The sequence below is a fragment of the Ixodes scapularis genome, unplaced genomic scaffold, assembly GCF_016920785.2.
Source record: "Ixodes scapularis isolate PalLabHiFi unplaced genomic scaffold, ASM1692078v2 PGA_scaffold11__112_contigs__length_91849675, whole genome shotgun sequence".
In the NCBI taxonomy this organism is placed as follows: Eukaryota; Metazoa; Arthropoda; class Arachnida; order Ixodida; family Ixodidae; genus Ixodes; species Ixodes scapularis.
This window is the reverse complement of record NW_024609837.1, coordinates 58092764-58109241: the sequence shown is the minus strand read 5'-3', so window position 1 is coordinate 58109241 and position 16478 is coordinate 58092764. Positions and strand designations below refer to the sequence as shown.

The 16478-nt window shown below is 47.3% G+C and overlaps 1 protein-coding gene across 1 annotated transcript; it reads right to left on the bottom strand.

Annotated features, from left to right (window-relative positions):
- Nucleotides 1-275: 275 nt before the first annotated feature.
- LOC120838574 (peptidylglycine alpha-hydroxylating monooxygenase-like) lies at nt 276-6226 on the bottom strand. The gene is made up of 4 exons (XM_040208559.2): nt 6113-6226; nt 5984-6034; nt 3818-3867; nt 276-456 (listed from the first exon to the last, which is right to left on the bottom strand). The coding sequence occupies exons 1-4, from the start codon at nt 6224-6226 to the stop codon at nt 276-278; spliced, it is 396 nt and encodes a 131-aa protein (XP_040064493.2).
- Nucleotides 6227-16478: the final 10252 nt, after the last annotated feature.

Sequence of the window (16478 nt, the reverse complement as noted above, 5' to 3'; positions counted from 1 at the left end):
GCGGTTCAGGGCCGTGCATCCCGCAATATTTCTTGCAGCGAGTCTTTCGCCGTAAACAGTGATAGACGGTCGTAACAAAGTCGGTCACGCACTGACGTAAATATCTCAACCAGCTCACAAAATACTCATGTGATTCTCATATTCGAGAACAACCATACAAGTTCATAAAATCGACATTAACTTCTCTGGAGATTTTTTTTTAAGTTGTTTATTTACAGCTATGTACACAATAAAATATGATACTTGAAAGGAACTGATAAACAATTCGCGATATGTCAATCGAGTTTGCTGGCATCTTTATCGATCTTGTTGTTGATCAGCTTCCTCATCATTGGGTCCGTCCTCCAGGAGTATTCGGGGGGTCCCATTGAAAAACATGCGTCTCTCTCCAAGATCGAGTCCCCTTCCACATAGTACATCATGTAAAAGTTGCACATCTCGTCGTTACCTGTGGAACTAAAAGCAAAAGCCATGTCATGTAAGCTGGGGGCCCAACCCCTTTTAGTCGCATTATGAGCGGGTATAATCACTAGTGCGTGGCGAATGTTAAAGACGCTAGGCTAGCTGTCGTGCTGCGTTAGCCAATTTTTTTTTTTTTTTTTTCCTCTGCGGCGGGAAGAAAAGGGGCCCATTTGATGATGGACTTTAAATGCACCGTCATAAATGCAGTGTTTTAGGCGTTACCGGAAAAAAAAGTAACGAGATACGTTACTTGCAAATAAAAGGAACGCATTACTGACCTACGTTACCTCGAAATACAAAGAACGCTTGCCCGTTACCGTACCAAAGTACCGAAAAAAACTTACGCGTAACCACCAACACTGCCTAAATGTCAGTGTTGGTGGTTATTATAGAAGGGAAGGAAGGGGGGTTGACCCCACAAGCCAAGTAGCCACTTATGTTAAAAAAAAAATGCAAACGTTTTTTGTTTGTTTTTGTCTCTTTTTTTTTGTCTTTTTTGCTTTTTTTATATTCTGATGCAAGTATTGACCGTTACCGGGTGACTGTTGGGTTGGGCGACAAGAACTGAAGTAAATAATTTAAGCACAACCAACAAAACCGCATTGTAAAAAAAAAAAGAAAAGTTGAACTAGGAGCCGAGAAAGTGAGGGAGAAAAGGAAACGAGAGCGCGGAGGTGACGTCAGAATGCCGAGCTCTGATTGGAGCGATTAGGGGGTAGACCTAAAGCTAGAGCTGCGTTTGTCTCCGCTGCACTCGTAGAACGCCGGATGCCGCCGTTGAGCGTTCTAATGCGTTTGACGAATGAAGTGGAGACAAAGGCAGCTCTAGCTTTAGGTCTACCCCTTAATTCTTCCTATCAGAGATCGGCGTTCCGACGTCCCCTTTCTTTCGTCATCTTCCTTAATATCTCGGCGCATTTCTCGGCGCACGAACCCCTTAAATTCTAGCGCCTTCCAGTCGCCAAATAGAGTAATTTGCTTTTTTTTTTTCAAGTCTGCTACGTCCAAATTCAACATGGCGGCCGCTACGAAAAAGACAGCAGCGGTGTATAGCTTCGTACACATGACTATAGAACATTACAACATTTTGCATTTTCACAGAGCTTGTTGCTTGTTTGTACTTTTGCTCGCTCGTAAAGCCGTGGGACTACTTGTAGGGGGAAATATTGAAGCAGCAGTAAATAAATACGTATTTGAATACTAGAAACGCTACGGCGCAGGCGACCTAAAGTTAGTTGAACGTACTTTGAAAAAATGAAGTTTAACTGACGTCTATATGCACTTAAAAAAGAAAAGTATAAACGGACGTCTAAGCAGATAATCACGAGAGCTTGTGTCAACAGTCACCCTGCGAAATGATAAAGAGCTGGCTCAGCTGCAGTGGCAGGTGCGAAACACACGATCGAGCTGAAAATTTACGGGCAACTGTATGTGGTTACGGGAGCGTGTGTTTCACAGTGTTGGCTGTTTTGTCAAACTCTCTTGTTTCTGTTTTTATTTCACGATTAAAATAGATACACTTTTCGCATTCACTGCATCAAATGTATCTTATTCAGTCTCAAACACTTGTTACGGTAATGCCTTCCAGAATGTTGCCCTTGCATCAAAATTGATTCAATAGATTAATAGACACATCTGAACTGGTAACGTAAATTACAAGTCAGAAATTTTTTTTTCTCGTAAAATTATTGCATTTTAAAGTTTCGTCTGAGAGGCTGAGGGGCTCTACTGGCAACACTGAAAGCGTTACGTCAAATGTCGTAATATAGGGTCAGTACCACTGCTCTCTACTGTAGTAGGCTGGATCGAGGATTGAGGCTCGTTTTTTCGAGGGTCGAGCGGCGCCACCTGCAGTCATCGCTTGACACCAGCTGATGCATGGGACTCCATGGCAGAAACGGGCAAAACTGCAATTTCTTACCTTATTAGGTTGTTCTTCAGGATAAAACTTTTCTCCTTTTTTCGGGGAATGACACTTCATATTCTGGGCCCAAATATCAAAAGCGTTAGAGTACCAATATTTTTTTTAGGTAAATGTTTTGTGGTTGAGGGACGAGCTCTTTGTGTTGTGTCTCTTGGTTTCTGACCCTGTCTTGTGGCGCTTCTTGTCAGAAGGAACTATGTACCAACTAGCCTATCTGTCACTATTGGTTTCGAATTCGTTGGGCGTAACTGTGTTGCGGTTCAATGAGTCAAGACTAGCCGAGAGTCAATGTGGAGTCGTTCGTGATCTAGAAGTCACCGGAGCTTAGCAAACAATAAGTTAGAAGGCATTTATTTGGGGAATTCGCGTCGTTTCAAGCACTTGTACAAAGTACTTCTGGTGCAAGCTTTTGATTTGAATCGCAGCCAGGGCTTCTTTGACGAACTGAGACTCGGAGCGTGACGTTCATTTGTTGTACGTGTCATTTATTTAGCAATTGAAGCAAGCGACACCGGCACAGTCGCTGGCTTCAATTGCCGAAGAACCTGTGCCGAGGCACCGGTGGTGCTTCGGCACGTTCGATCTTTATGAATCGGCGTTCGAACGCTTGACGAATACCGATTCGATCTCCTAAGACCCAATATAATGATCGCAACACATAAAAAAATACTCGCCTTCGAGCAACGCGTACAAGCTTCAATATTTCTACTTTTGTGTGTTTCTCCCATAAACTTGCATGTATTGCCTGGTGTCGAGCAAGGGCCGCCGGTGCGGGCACGACGGGCTCCCTATCCGCAATCCAGTCTACTACAATTGAGATTTGTGGTCAGTACAGCTTGTTTTGGAAAGGTTACAAATTACAAGATGTTTGGTAGTGTGAAGAACTCAACGCTGGGGAAGCTCAGGCCGGCAAAACAGAAACTGAACGCGCCAAATATTGTTATTTCTTTCTTTCTTTCTTTAATTTTGCCTGCTTGACTTGCAAGTTATACAATACATTGTGACGTCACCGGAATGGACAGCCCAAAACATTTCAATGTTGGGTTTGGTAGCACCTTCATTTGATGTTTTCTTTATAACTATTTTAAATTTACATATAATAAATAACATGCAAGGAAGTGTAAAGCTTCATCAGTATTCCGAAAATATCTTTAGACTGGGCAGGTAAACAAAAAACGCCTTTAACCTCTCCTACAACTTACAACTGGAGCTGACGCTGGTGGTGTATTTGATGCATACGAGTAAGAAGAGTTGTCCATTGAAGAAGTACGTTCTGGCCGATCACTCTATTCGTGTATTCAAAATATTGTTGTCCTAAGCCCATTATGAATACAACGTTGCACCATTCCCTCGTAGAGACTTCATTCCCTTAAGCACACGCATTCATATGGTAATCAATCGAGCAGCCGGATGTGGAGAAGTCAACCTCACCCAACGTAGGTATCCCTGTCCCTGAAGTTCTTCATGGTACATCGGGCAGCCTGTAGCAGGGCAACAAGAATAAAATTCGCATCGTCACTGCCCCCCGTTCCGCGACAAGTAATGGGAATTCGTTCCTACCCACACTTTCTTGGTAAAGTAGCATGGCAGGCGAGCTGGCATGTAGGAGAGCAGAAACCGGGGGAGAGAAGGAAAGACTCTCCTTTCCTTCTCTCCCCCAGTTTCTGCCCGCGTAGGCTCACGACGAAATACCCGAGACAGCGAAAAAAATAAACAGAAAGACAGACACACCTTTCTCCCAACATCCGGTCTTTCAGTATTTATTCTCTATGCTTAGCGCAAGTTCGTCTGCTCGTTGCACAGGGGTTGCAATGACGTCAGAACGCCGAGCTCTGATTCGTTCCGATTGGAAGGATAGTGGGGAGACCTCGAACCAGCTAGCATTGAGATCTTATTACCCTTCCAATTAGAGCCAATCAGAGTTCGGTGCCGTTCTGACGTCATCGCAAACTCCCGCGCAAGAAGCAGACGAACTTGAGCTACGCATAGTCACCGACATCTCAAGAACCGCGGGGCGTGGCGAGTACCGAGCATCTCATTTTCATTTGGCAACCAATCAGACTGCGGGATTGGCCGACAAGACGGCTTAAGAACGCATCACAAGGCAAGAAGCGTGAATTAACAAAATAAGCCATGCCCCCTGAGCTCCTTAAGCTGTCAGTGATTATAGTCCTCCTCAATAACGGATTTTGCGACTTTTTTTATCGAATTTTGAGGTTTGATTGGTTCGCCGAACCTTACAACTTTTTACGGGCTAAGTCGGAGCTCAAATTTTCAACATTGTTGAACAGAGTCTACAACAATTCTAATTTTTTAATCCGATAGCATGCTTTAGATTTCGTGGACCTAATGCGCAGCTTCCCCGCTACAATTAGCAGAAAAACTGGCGTCACATGACATTTACACCAATTCAGTTTCTCCGTCAAATTTAGCGGGAATTTCGATGTCACGTGACCTAACGTCATGGAACTTTGGAGCCAATTCATTTTTCCCGCTAAATGCAGCGAAAAAAAATTTTAATCGCACGAGTTATATACCAATTCAGTTTCCCCGCTAAATTTAGCGGATAATTTGGTGTCACGCGATCTGACGTCACGGGACCTACAAACCAGTTCAGTTTCCGCACTAAATTTAGCGAAAAATTCGATGTCACGCGAACTGACATCACGGGACCTACAAACCAATTCACTTTCGCGGCTAAATTTAGCAGAAAAATTGCCGAGGGCGATGTTAAGATCGACGTCTAGAACAACCTTGAGGACAACCTCTAGTGCGACCTCTAGGGCCATGGGCCCTAGAGGTTGTCCTAGAGGTTGTCCTAGAGGTTGTCCTCGAGGTCGTCCTATACGTCGTCCATGGCCTCGTAACAAAAAAGGAGGTAAAAATGTCGAATGCTATCGCAATTCATAGACAACCAACATTAATGGTTCCTGCAGCCATTTTGTTTAGTCATTTATAAAATAGCTTGTTGTAAGATTTAGGGAATAATCACCCACGTTTGCATAATATAAAAACGAACACACACTTCTTTTTAGTAATTTTCTTAGTTTGTTTAAATGTTGCACCCTATCCTACGCATGATGGTGCCAGCTTGCTTTTAATTGGCACACATAAGCATAACAGTTCTTCAGTCCAAGAAATGCCTGCGCGTATACTTACCCTCAAAACACTCGAAGAGCCAATCTCCGCGATCTACGAAATCAGCTCAGCGAATTATGAGGCGGAACATCCGTTTAGACCTCAAAATTAAGTGTTCGCTGTGTCATTACGCCATGCAACTATGAAGCTTTGCATCGCGTAATGCCACAGCGCAGACTTCATTTTGAGGTCTAAACGGAAGTTCCGCCTCATCATTCGCTGAGCTGATTTCCTAGATCGCAATGATTGGCTCTTTGAGTGTTTTGCGGGAAAGTAGACGCGCAGGCCTTTCTTAGAGTGTAGTCTCAACTATCACCACACAAGACTAAAGTTAATTAAAAAGCTCAAAATGACCAGCGACGCACACACACATTTGATGACAATCGTTAACGGCCTAGTTTTAAGCCAAGACAAAATCAGAACAATCTCAACTCCGTCGTCCCACCACAAGGCACACACCAGAATGTCTCCCTGGACGATCGAAACACCCTTCTTGGCGGGGTAGAACATCTGCAAGGGTTCATTCACACGCATTAACTGAAGTTCGTTCAGTGACCGCTCAACAGTCAACGGTCAAAGTACACTCGCCTGTGGCTCGAGAGGATTGTGTTTACCAATATTGATCCACTTGCCGTTCCTGATCACATAACCAGTCACCGCCTTTCCTGGAAGTAAGCACAAGGTTACTTCTTTGTTCCGCATGCATTGTCTTGTTTTTATTAAAACACACTTTTTGTGTCTTTTAAGGATTGCACGGCGCTCACGATTTATGAGGAACGTTCATAAAGTTCGTATTATTGGTGAACAAAATAGCGGCCAAATTTGCACTGCGGGGCAAGGCTGCCTCTTTGTAGTTTTTGCGCATTCAAAAAATTCCTCGCACAGTGCACAACGATTTTCACATGCACAATGATTTGCACGTGACGAAGGTCGGCACTTTCTGGATTTTACGATTGCTCACTCTTATGCATACAGAGAGCCGAAAGGAATATGCAACGGAAAGATTGGAGCTCTTCCAAGCTGCCCCTGACAATTTCTTTGATCGCCTGGTCACGACGAACAAGTTCTGGGTTTGCCATATTACGGCACCAACAGGCTGGAACAACGCGAAGAGTATAATCTGCAAATTCACTACCACTCCAAAAAGGCTAAAACGCAGCCGCCATGGGGAAATTTATAATGAAAGTTTTTTCGGACTGATTACGCAGATTACGCACGTAAAGGCAAAAGTGTTGCAGGGAAATATTACCGGGACTCCCTGACGAGGCCTCAAAAAATCTTACCAATAAAGTGTGTTTGCTCCACCAGAAGTCACTGACCCCTATTTCACAGAAGACGGCGACACATGCGGCTGCCTTAGGCTAAGAAAATTTGTGTCAACCTTTCATTCTGCCCGACCTGGCCCCCAGTGACGTGTTCTTTCCTCACACAAACAGCTCACTTCGTGATAGGAGCTTCTAGGACAATGATGAGGTGAAGGTCGAGGAGGGACGCATCCTCAATAAGCCGAAATGCGAATTTCTGCAACCAGGGTATCCTCCGTCTAATCCGTAGGTGGAAGGAGTGTGATATTTTATGTGGTGCGTATGAAAAGAATGACTAGTCCCCTCCCTTCCTCACCGGCCCCACCGACGCCCATGATCGCAGCTTTGTTTCTTCATGACAATAATACAAAACTCATGAACGTCCCTAGCGTATACGTATACTGTAATGGCCACCTATACAATGACAAAGGCTGCACTGACAAAGGCTGGCAGATCGTTACGAGAAGCGGCCGCCGAAATGGAAAAGGTGGAGCGGCGGACAACGGATCAGAGGAGAGCCACGTGACTGGCGCCCCGCTGCGGCGAGACGGCGAAACACAATTCTCCCGAGCGAAGAAGTGTGTTTCGGGTCCTCGCCGCTGCAAAAGCTGCGCGCTGACGTCCAGGTTCCCTAAGAAATGGCTCTTTGATGCTCTGTGCTACCAGATCCTCGCGTTCCAAATCTGCGACCGGGCACTTATACGGCTCCGTCGTCGAACTGCCAGGCTTTGTGACTATAGAGGAGGCTATGATAATGTACGTAGAAAAACTGAGGGAGAGGAGGAAATTAAAGTGCCCGAGGACGTCACATCGCCGGGCCCTGATTCGAAGAATAGATGCAAAGGCTATCCGTTTTTGTATCTACTCGGCGTTAGAACGCGTTCGAACACCGAACTGCGGCGTCCGGCGTTCGAACTCGAGATAGTGCGCGAGGAGCAGACGACGCTTTGGTTAGCTCTGTGTGGAAGCAGACAGTGGGCAAAAAAGACGAAGGCAGCTATAGCCTTTGCGTCCAACCGCTAATCCTTCCAATCAGAGCTGGGCTCGTATCCTCCCCTAGTTCGTGTCGTCTCTTTTGAACGCCCGACCTTGAGTGCGCGCTTTGCCTTCCGTCGTGCTTTGGCTTCGCGCGTGCATACTCGAGGTTAACGAGGCGCCAAAACGTTCTCATCCTGTCACTGACTATTCGCGACTCCAATGAATTATAAGGGGCGCGCAGCTCAGGCAAAATGGCGGAAGAAAGGAGGTCGTTTTCGTCGTTCAGCACGCGGACCACCATAAATTTCTTGCACTGCAGCGTAAAATCGGTATTACGTATAAAAGCAAAGCAATTTTTCGAGGTAGAAACCTTTTTCTAGTCAGTGCGTAGGAATCACACGGCGGAAGCGTAAAAATAATTGCTGGAAACGATGTTTGTCTCCATGCTGCCTACGAGAACCGAACAGCGATAGCAGAGTCCGAACGACCTCTTCTCCTGAGGTTCTCGGTGCTGCCGCTACGCGGCGTCGATTTCGCTAGAGTTGCCATTATACACGAACAAGTTTGATTTAATCAACCAACGTTAAAAAGAGATCTGTTTCGTCCGGATATACACAGGTTTACTCCGACATTCTTTATAGGGAGTCGCAATTAAACCGGGCACCAGTCACATTCTTTTGTGCCACCGACTACTGACTCACAAAATCATTCACAGCGTAAAAAAAAAATTCTAGACAGTTTGAAAACAAACTTGCTCCGTCTGTTCGCATAGTTGAATACGGATTAGTACGGCTGTACCCATTTATTTGGGCGGCGGCTTGCGCCACCTAGCCAACTTCATAGGAGGCAACACCACAAAGCAGAAAAGATGTGATGCAAAGAAGCAGGGAGATACCACCTATTCGAGATTGCAGAGGGAACCTGCGCGTCCTAACGGTCGAAATTTCAAACAGAGGAAAGGGAATAGCAAACGCGTGCTCAATTCGCACTCAAAGTGACAAAACGACAGAGCTCTACGCAAGCAGCGTGGTGCTCTGGATCTTCGGAAGGATCTACGAAAATGTCCCATACTATATTCCAGTTTCCCCAAGCGGAGCGCAGCGAGGGGTGACGCGCGTCGAGGGATCTCCACGGAAGCATAGCTTGGAGTTCCAGCCATCCTTGCTTCGTTGATATTGTGGGTTTTCCGTTAATTATAAATTATGGATAGTGGACCTAGCAAACGCGTGCTCAATTCGCACTCAAAGTGACAAAATGACAGAGCTCTACGCAAGCAGCGTGGAGCTCTGGATCGTCTGAAGGATCTACGAAAATGTCCCATACTATATTCCAGTTTCCCCAAGCGGAGCGCAGCGAGGGGTGACGCGCGTCGGGGATCTCCACGGAAGCATAGCTTGGAGTTCCAGCCATCCTTGCTTCGTTGATATTGTGGGTTTTCCGTTAATTATAAATTATGGATAGTGGACCTAGCAAACGCGTGCTCAATTCGCACTCAAAGTGACAAAATGACAGAGCTCTACGCAAGCAGCGTGGAGCTCTGGATCTTCTGAAGGATCTACGAAAATGTCCCATACTATATTCCAGTTTCCCCAAGCGGAGCGCAGCGAGGGGTGACGCGCGTCGGGGATCTCCACGGAAGCATAGCTTGGAGTTCCAGCCATCCTTGCTTCGTTGATATTGTGGGTTTTCCGTTCATTATAAATTATGGATAGTGGACCTAGCAAACGCGTGCTCAATTCGCACTCAAAGTGACAAAATGACAGAGCTCTACGCAAGCAGCGTGGAGCTCTGGATCTTCTGAAGGATCTACGAAAATGTCCCATACTATATTCCAGTTTCCCCAAGCGGAGCGCAGCGAGGGGTGACGCGCGTCGAGGAATCTCCACGGAAGCATAGCTTGGAGTTCCAGCCATCCTTGCTTCGTTGATATTGTGGGGTTTCCGTTAATTATAAATTATGGATAGTGGACCTAGCAAACGCGTGCTCAATTCGCACTCAAAGTGACAAAATTACAGAGCTCTACGCAAGCAGCGTGGAGCTCTGGATCTTCGGAAGGATCTACGAAAATGTCCCATACTATATTCCAGTTTCCCCAAGCGGAGCGCAGCGAGGGGTGACGCGCGTCGGGGATCTCCACGGAAGCATAGCTTGGAGTTCCAGCCATCCTTGCTTCGTTGATATTGTGGGTTTTCCGTTAATTATAAATTATGGATAGTGGACCTAGCAAACGCGTGCTCAATTCGCACTCAAAGTGACAAAATTACAGAGCTCTACGCAAGCAGCGTGGAGCTCTGGATCGTCTGAAGGATCTACGAAAATGTCCCATACTATATTCCAGTTTCCCCAAGCGGAGCGCAGCGAGGGGTGACGCGTGTCGGGGATCTCCACGGAAGCATAGCTTGGAGTTCCAGCCATCCTTGCTTCCTTGATATTGTGGGTTTTCCGTTAATTATAAATTATGGATAGTGGACCTAGCAAACGCGTGCTCAATTCGCACTCAAAGTGACAAAATTACAGAGCTCTACGCAAGCAGCGTGGAGCTCTGGATCGTCTGAAGGATCTACGAAAATGTCCCATACTATATTCCAGTTTCCCCAAGCGGAGCGCAGCGAGAGGTGACGCGCGTCGAGGGATCTCCACGGAAGCATAGCTTGGAGTTCCAGCCATCCTTGCTTCGTTGATATTGTGGGTTTTCGGTTAATTATAAATTATGCATAGTGGACCTAGCAAACGCGTGCTCAATTCGCACTCAAAGTGACAAAATTACAGAGCTCTACGCAAGCAGCGTGGAGCTCTGGATCGTCTGAAGGATCTACGAAAATGTCCCATACTATATTCCAGTTTCCCCAAGCGGAGCGCAGCGAGGGGTGACGCGCGTCGGGGATCTCCACGGAAGCATAGCTTGGAGTTCCAGCCATCCTTGCTTCCTTGATATTGTGGGTTTTCCGTTAATTATAAATTATGGATAGTGGACCTAGCAAACGCGTGCTCAATTCGCACTCAAAGTGACAAAATTACAGAGCTCTACGCAAGCAGCGTGGAGCTCTGGATCGTCTGAAGGATCTACGAAAATGTCCCATACTATATTCCAGTTTCCCCAAGCGGAGCGCAGCGAGGGGTGACGCGCGTCGGGGATCTCAACGGAAGCATAGCTTGGAGTTCCAGCCATCCTTGCTTCCTTGATATTGTGGGTTTTCCGTTAATTATAAATTATGGATAGTGGACCTAGCAAACGCGTGCTCAATTCGCACTCAAAGTGACAAAATTACAGAGCTCTACGCAAGCAGCGTGGAGCTCTGGATCGTCTGAAGGATCTACGAAAATGTCCCATACTATATTCCAGTTTCCCCAAGTGGAGCGCAGCGAGGGGTGACGCGCGTCGAGGGATCTCCACGGAAGCATAGCTTGGAGTTCCAGCCATCCTTGCTTCGTTGATATTGTGGGTTTTCCGTTAATTATAAATTATGGATAGTGGACCTAGCAAACGCGTGCTCAATTCGCACTCAAAGTGACAAAATTACAGAGCTCTACGCAAGCAGCGTGGAGCTCTGGATCGTCTGTAGGATCTACGAAAATGTCCCATACTATATTCCAGTTTCCCCAAGCGGAGCGCAGCGAGGGGTGACGCGCGTCGAGGGATCTCCACGGAAGCATAGCTTGGAGTTCCAGCCATCCTTGCTTCCTTGATATTGTGGGTTTTCCGTTAATTATAAATTATGGATAGTGGACCTAGCAAACGCGTGCTCAATTCGCACTCAAAGTGACAAAATTACAGAGCTCTACGCAAGCAGCGTGGAGCTCTGGATCGTCTGAAGGATCTACGAAAATGTCCCATACTATATTCCAGTTTCCCCAAGCGGAGCGCAGCGAGGGGTGACGCGCGTCGAGGGATCCCCACGGAAGCATAGCTTGGAGTTCCAGCCATCCTTGCTTCCTTGATATTGTGGGTTTTCCGTTAATTATAAATTATGGATAGTGGACCTAGCAAACGCGTGCTCAATTCGCACTCAAAGTGACAAAATTACAGAGCTCTACGCAAGCAGCGTGGAGCTCTGGATCGTCTGAAGGATCTACGAAAATGTCCCATACTATATTCCAGTTTCCCCAAGCGGAGCGCAGCGAGGGGTGACGCGCGTCGGGGATCTCCACGGAAGCATAGCTTGGAGTTCCAGCCATCCTTGCTTCCTTGATATTGTGGGTTTTCCGTTAATTATAAATTATGGATAGTGGACCTAGCAAACGCGTGCTCAATTCGCACTCAAAGTGACAAAATTACAGAGCTCTACGCAAGCAGCGTGGAGCTCTGGATCGTCTGAAGGATCTACGAAAATGTCCCATACTATATTCCAGTTTCCCCAAGCGGAGCGCAGCGAGGGGTGACGCGCGTCGGGGATCTCCACGGAAGCATAGCTTGGAGTTCCAGCCATCCTTGCTTCCTTGATATTGTGGGTTTTCCGTTAATTATAAATTATGGATAGTGGACCTAGCAAACGCGTGCTCAATTCGCACTCAAAGTGACAAAATGACAGAGCTCTACGCAGCAGCGTGGAGCTCTGGATCTTCGGAAGGATCTACGAAAATGTCCCATACTATATTCCAGTTTCCCCAAGCGGAGCGCAGCAAGGGGTGACGCGCGTCGAGGAATCTCCACGGAAGCATAGCTTGGGGTTCCAGCCATCCTTGCTTCGTTGATATTGTGGGTTTTCCGTTAATTATAAATTATGGATAGTGGACCTAGCAAACGCGTGCTCAATTCGCACTCAAAGTGACAAAACGACAGAGCTCTACGCAAGCAGCGTGGAGCTCTGGATCTTCGGAAGGATCTACGAAAATGTCCCATACTATATTCCAATTTCCCCAAGCGGAGCGCAGCGAGGGGTGACGCGCGTCGAGGGATCTCCACGGAAGCATAGCTTGGAGTTCCAGCCATCCTTGCTTCGTTGATATTGTGGGTTTTCCGTTAATTATAAATTATGGATAGTGGACCTAGCAAACGCGTGCTCAATTCGCACTCAAAGTGACAAAACAACAGAGCTCTACGCAAGCAGCGTGGAGCTCTGGATCTTCGGAAGGATCTACGAAAATGTCCCATACTATATTCCAGTTTCCCCAAGCGGAGCGCAGCGAGGGGTGACGCGCGTCGAGGGATCTCCACGGAAGCATAGCTTGGAGTTCCAGCCATCCTTGCTTCGTTGATATTGTGGATTTTCCGTTAATTATAAATTATGGATAGTGGACCTAGCAAACGCGTGCTCAATTCGCACTCAAAGTGACAAAATGACAGAGCTCTACGCAAGCAGCGTGGAGCTCTGGATCTTCTGAAGGATCTACGAAAATGTCCCATACTATATTCCAGTTTCCCCAAGCGGAGCGCAGCGAGGGGTGACGCGCGTCGAGGGATCTCCACGGAAGCATAGCTTGGAGTTCCAGCCATCCTTGCTTCGTTGATATTGTGGATTTTCCGTTAATTATAAATTATGGATAGTGGACCTAGCAAACGCGTGCTCAATTCGCACTCAAAGTGACAAAATGACAGAGCTCTACGCAAGCAGCGTGGAGCTCTGGATCTTCTGAAGGATCTACGAAAATGTCCCATACTATATTCCAGTTTCCCCAAGCGGAGCGCAGCGAGGGGTGACGCGCGTCGAGGGATCTCCACGGAAGCATAGCTTGGAGTTCCAGCCATCCTTGCTTCGTTGATATTGTGGGTTTTCCGTTAATTATAAATTATGGATAGTGGACCTAGCAAACGCGTGCTCAATTCGCACTCAAAGTGACAAAATGACAGAGCTCTACGCAAGCAGCGTGGAGCTCTGGATCTTCGGAAGGATCTACGAAAATGTCCCATACTATATTCCAGTTTCCCCAAGCGGAGCGCAGCGAGGGGTGACGCGCGTCGGGGATCTCCACGGAAGCATAGCTTGGAGTTCCAGCCATCCTTGCTTCCTTGATATTGTGGGTTTTCCGTTAATTATAAAGTATAGATAGTGGACCTAGCAAACGCGTGCTCAATTCGCACTCAAAGTGACAAAACGACAGAGCTCTACGCAAGCAGCGTGGAGCTCTGGATCGTCTGAAGGATCTACGAAAATGTCCCATACTATATTCCAGTTTCCCCAAGCGGAGCGCAGCGAGGGGTGACGCGCGTCGGGGATCTCCACGGAAGCATAGCTTGGAGTTCCAGCCATCCTTGCTTCCTTGATATTGTGGGTTTTCCGTTAATTATAAATTATGGATAGTGGACCTAGCAAACGCGTGCTCAATTCGCACTCAAAGTGACAAAATGACAGAGCTCTACGCAAGCAGCGTGGAGCTCTGGATCTTCGGAAGGATCTACGAAAATGTCCCATACTATATTCCAGTTTCCCCAAGCGGAGCGCAGCGAGGGGTGACGCGCGTCGGGGATCTCCACGGAAGCATAGCTTGGAGTTCCAGCCATCCTTGCTTCCTTGATGTTGTGGGTTTTCCGTTAATTATAAATTATGGATAGTGGACCTAGCAAACGCGTGCTCAATTCCCACTCAAAGTGACAAAACGACAGAGCTCTACGCAAGTAGCGTGGAGCTCTGGATCTTCGGAAGGATCTACGAAAATATCCCATACTATATTCCAGTTTCCCCAAGCGGAGCGCAGCGAGGGGTGACGCGCGTCGAGGAATCTCCACGGAAGCATAGCTTGGGGTTCCAGCCATCCTTGCTTCGTTGATATTGTGGGTTTTCCGTTAATTATAAATTATGGATAGTGGACCTAGCAAACGCGTGCTCAATTCGCACTCAAAGTGACAAAACGACAGAGCTCTACGCAAGCAGCGTGGAGCTCTGGATCTTCGGAAGGATCTACGAAAATGTCCCATAGTATATTCCAGTTTCCCCAAGCGGAGCGCAGCGAGGGGTGACGCGCGTCGAGGGATCTCCACGGAAGCATAGCTTGGGGTTCCAGCCATCCTTGCTTCCTTGATATTGTGGGTTTTCCGTTAATTATAAATTATGGATAGTGGACCTAGCAAACGCGTGCTCAATTCGCACTCAAAGTGACAAAATGACAGAGCTCTACGCAAGCAGCGTGGAGCTCTGGATCTTCGGAAGGATCTACGAAAATGTCCCATACTATATTCCAGTTTAAGCGGAGCGCAGCGAGGGGTGACGCGCGTCGAGGAATCTCCACGGAAGCATAGCTTGGGGTTCCAGCCATCCTTGCTTCGTTGATATTGTGGGTTTTCCGTTAATTATAAATTATGGATAGTGGACCTAGCAAACGCGTGCTCAATTCGCACTCAAAGTGACAAAACGACAGAGCTCTACGCAAGCAGCGTGGAGCTCTGGATCTTCCGAAGGATCTACGAAAATGTCCCATACTATATTCCAGTTTCCCCAAGCGGAGCGCAGCGAGGGGTGACGCGCGTCGAGGGATCTCCACGGAAGCATAGCTTGGGGTTCCAGCCATCCTTGCTTCCTTGATATTGTGGGTTTTCCGATAATTATAAATTATGGATAGTGGACCTAGCAAACGCGTGCTCAATTCGCACTCAAAGTGACAAAACGACAGAGCTCTACGCAAGCAGCGTGGAGCTCTGGATCTTCGGAAGGATCTACGAAAATGTCCCTTACTATATTCCAGTTTCCCCAAGCGGAGCGCAGCGAGGGGTGACGCGCGTCGAGGAATCTCCACGGAAGCATAGCTTGGGGTTCCAGCCATCCTTGCTTCGTTGATATTGTGGGTTTTCCGTTAATTATACATTATGGATAGTGGACCTAGCAAACGCGTGCTCAATTCGCACTCAAAGTGACAAAACGACAGAGCTCTACGCAAGCAGCGTGGAGCTCTGGATCTTCGGAAGGATCTACGAAAATGTCCCATACTATATTCCAGTTTCCCCAAGCGGAGCGCAGCGAGGGGTGACGCGCGTCGGGGCTCTCCACGGAAGCATAGCTTGGAGTTCCAGCCATCCTTGCTTCCTTGATATTGTGGGTTTTCCGTTAATTATAAATTATGGATAGTGGACCTAGCAAACGCGTGCTCAATTCGTACTCAAAGTGACAAAATGACAGAGCTCTACGCAAGCAGCGTGGAGCTCTGGATCTTCGGAAGGATCTACGAAAATGTCCTATACTATATTCCAGTTTCCCCAAGCGGAGCGCAGCGAGGGGTGACGCGCGTCGAGGAATCTCCACGGAAGCATAGCTTGGAGTTCCAGCCATACTTGCTTCGTTGATATTGTGGGTTTTCCGTTAATTATAAATTATGGATAGTGGACCTAGCAAACGCGTGCTCAATTCGCACTCAAAGTGACAAAATGACAGAGCTCTACGCAAGCAGCGTGGAGCTCTGGATCTTCGGAAGGATCTACGAAAATGTCCCATACTATATTCCAGTTTCCCCAAGCGGAGCGCAGCGAGGGGTGACGCGCGTCGAGGGATCTCCACGGAAGCATAGCTTGGAGTTCCAGCCATCCTTGCTTCGTTGATATTGTGGGTTTTCCGTTGATTATAAATTATGGATAGCGGACCTTGCGCACGCGTGCTCAATTCTCACTCAAAGTGACAAAACGACAGAGCTCTACGCAAGCAGCGTGGCGCTCTGGATCTTCGGAAGGATCTACGAAAATGTCCCATACTATATTCCAGTTTCCCCAAGCGGAGCGCAGCGAGGGGTGACGCGCGTCGAGGACTCTC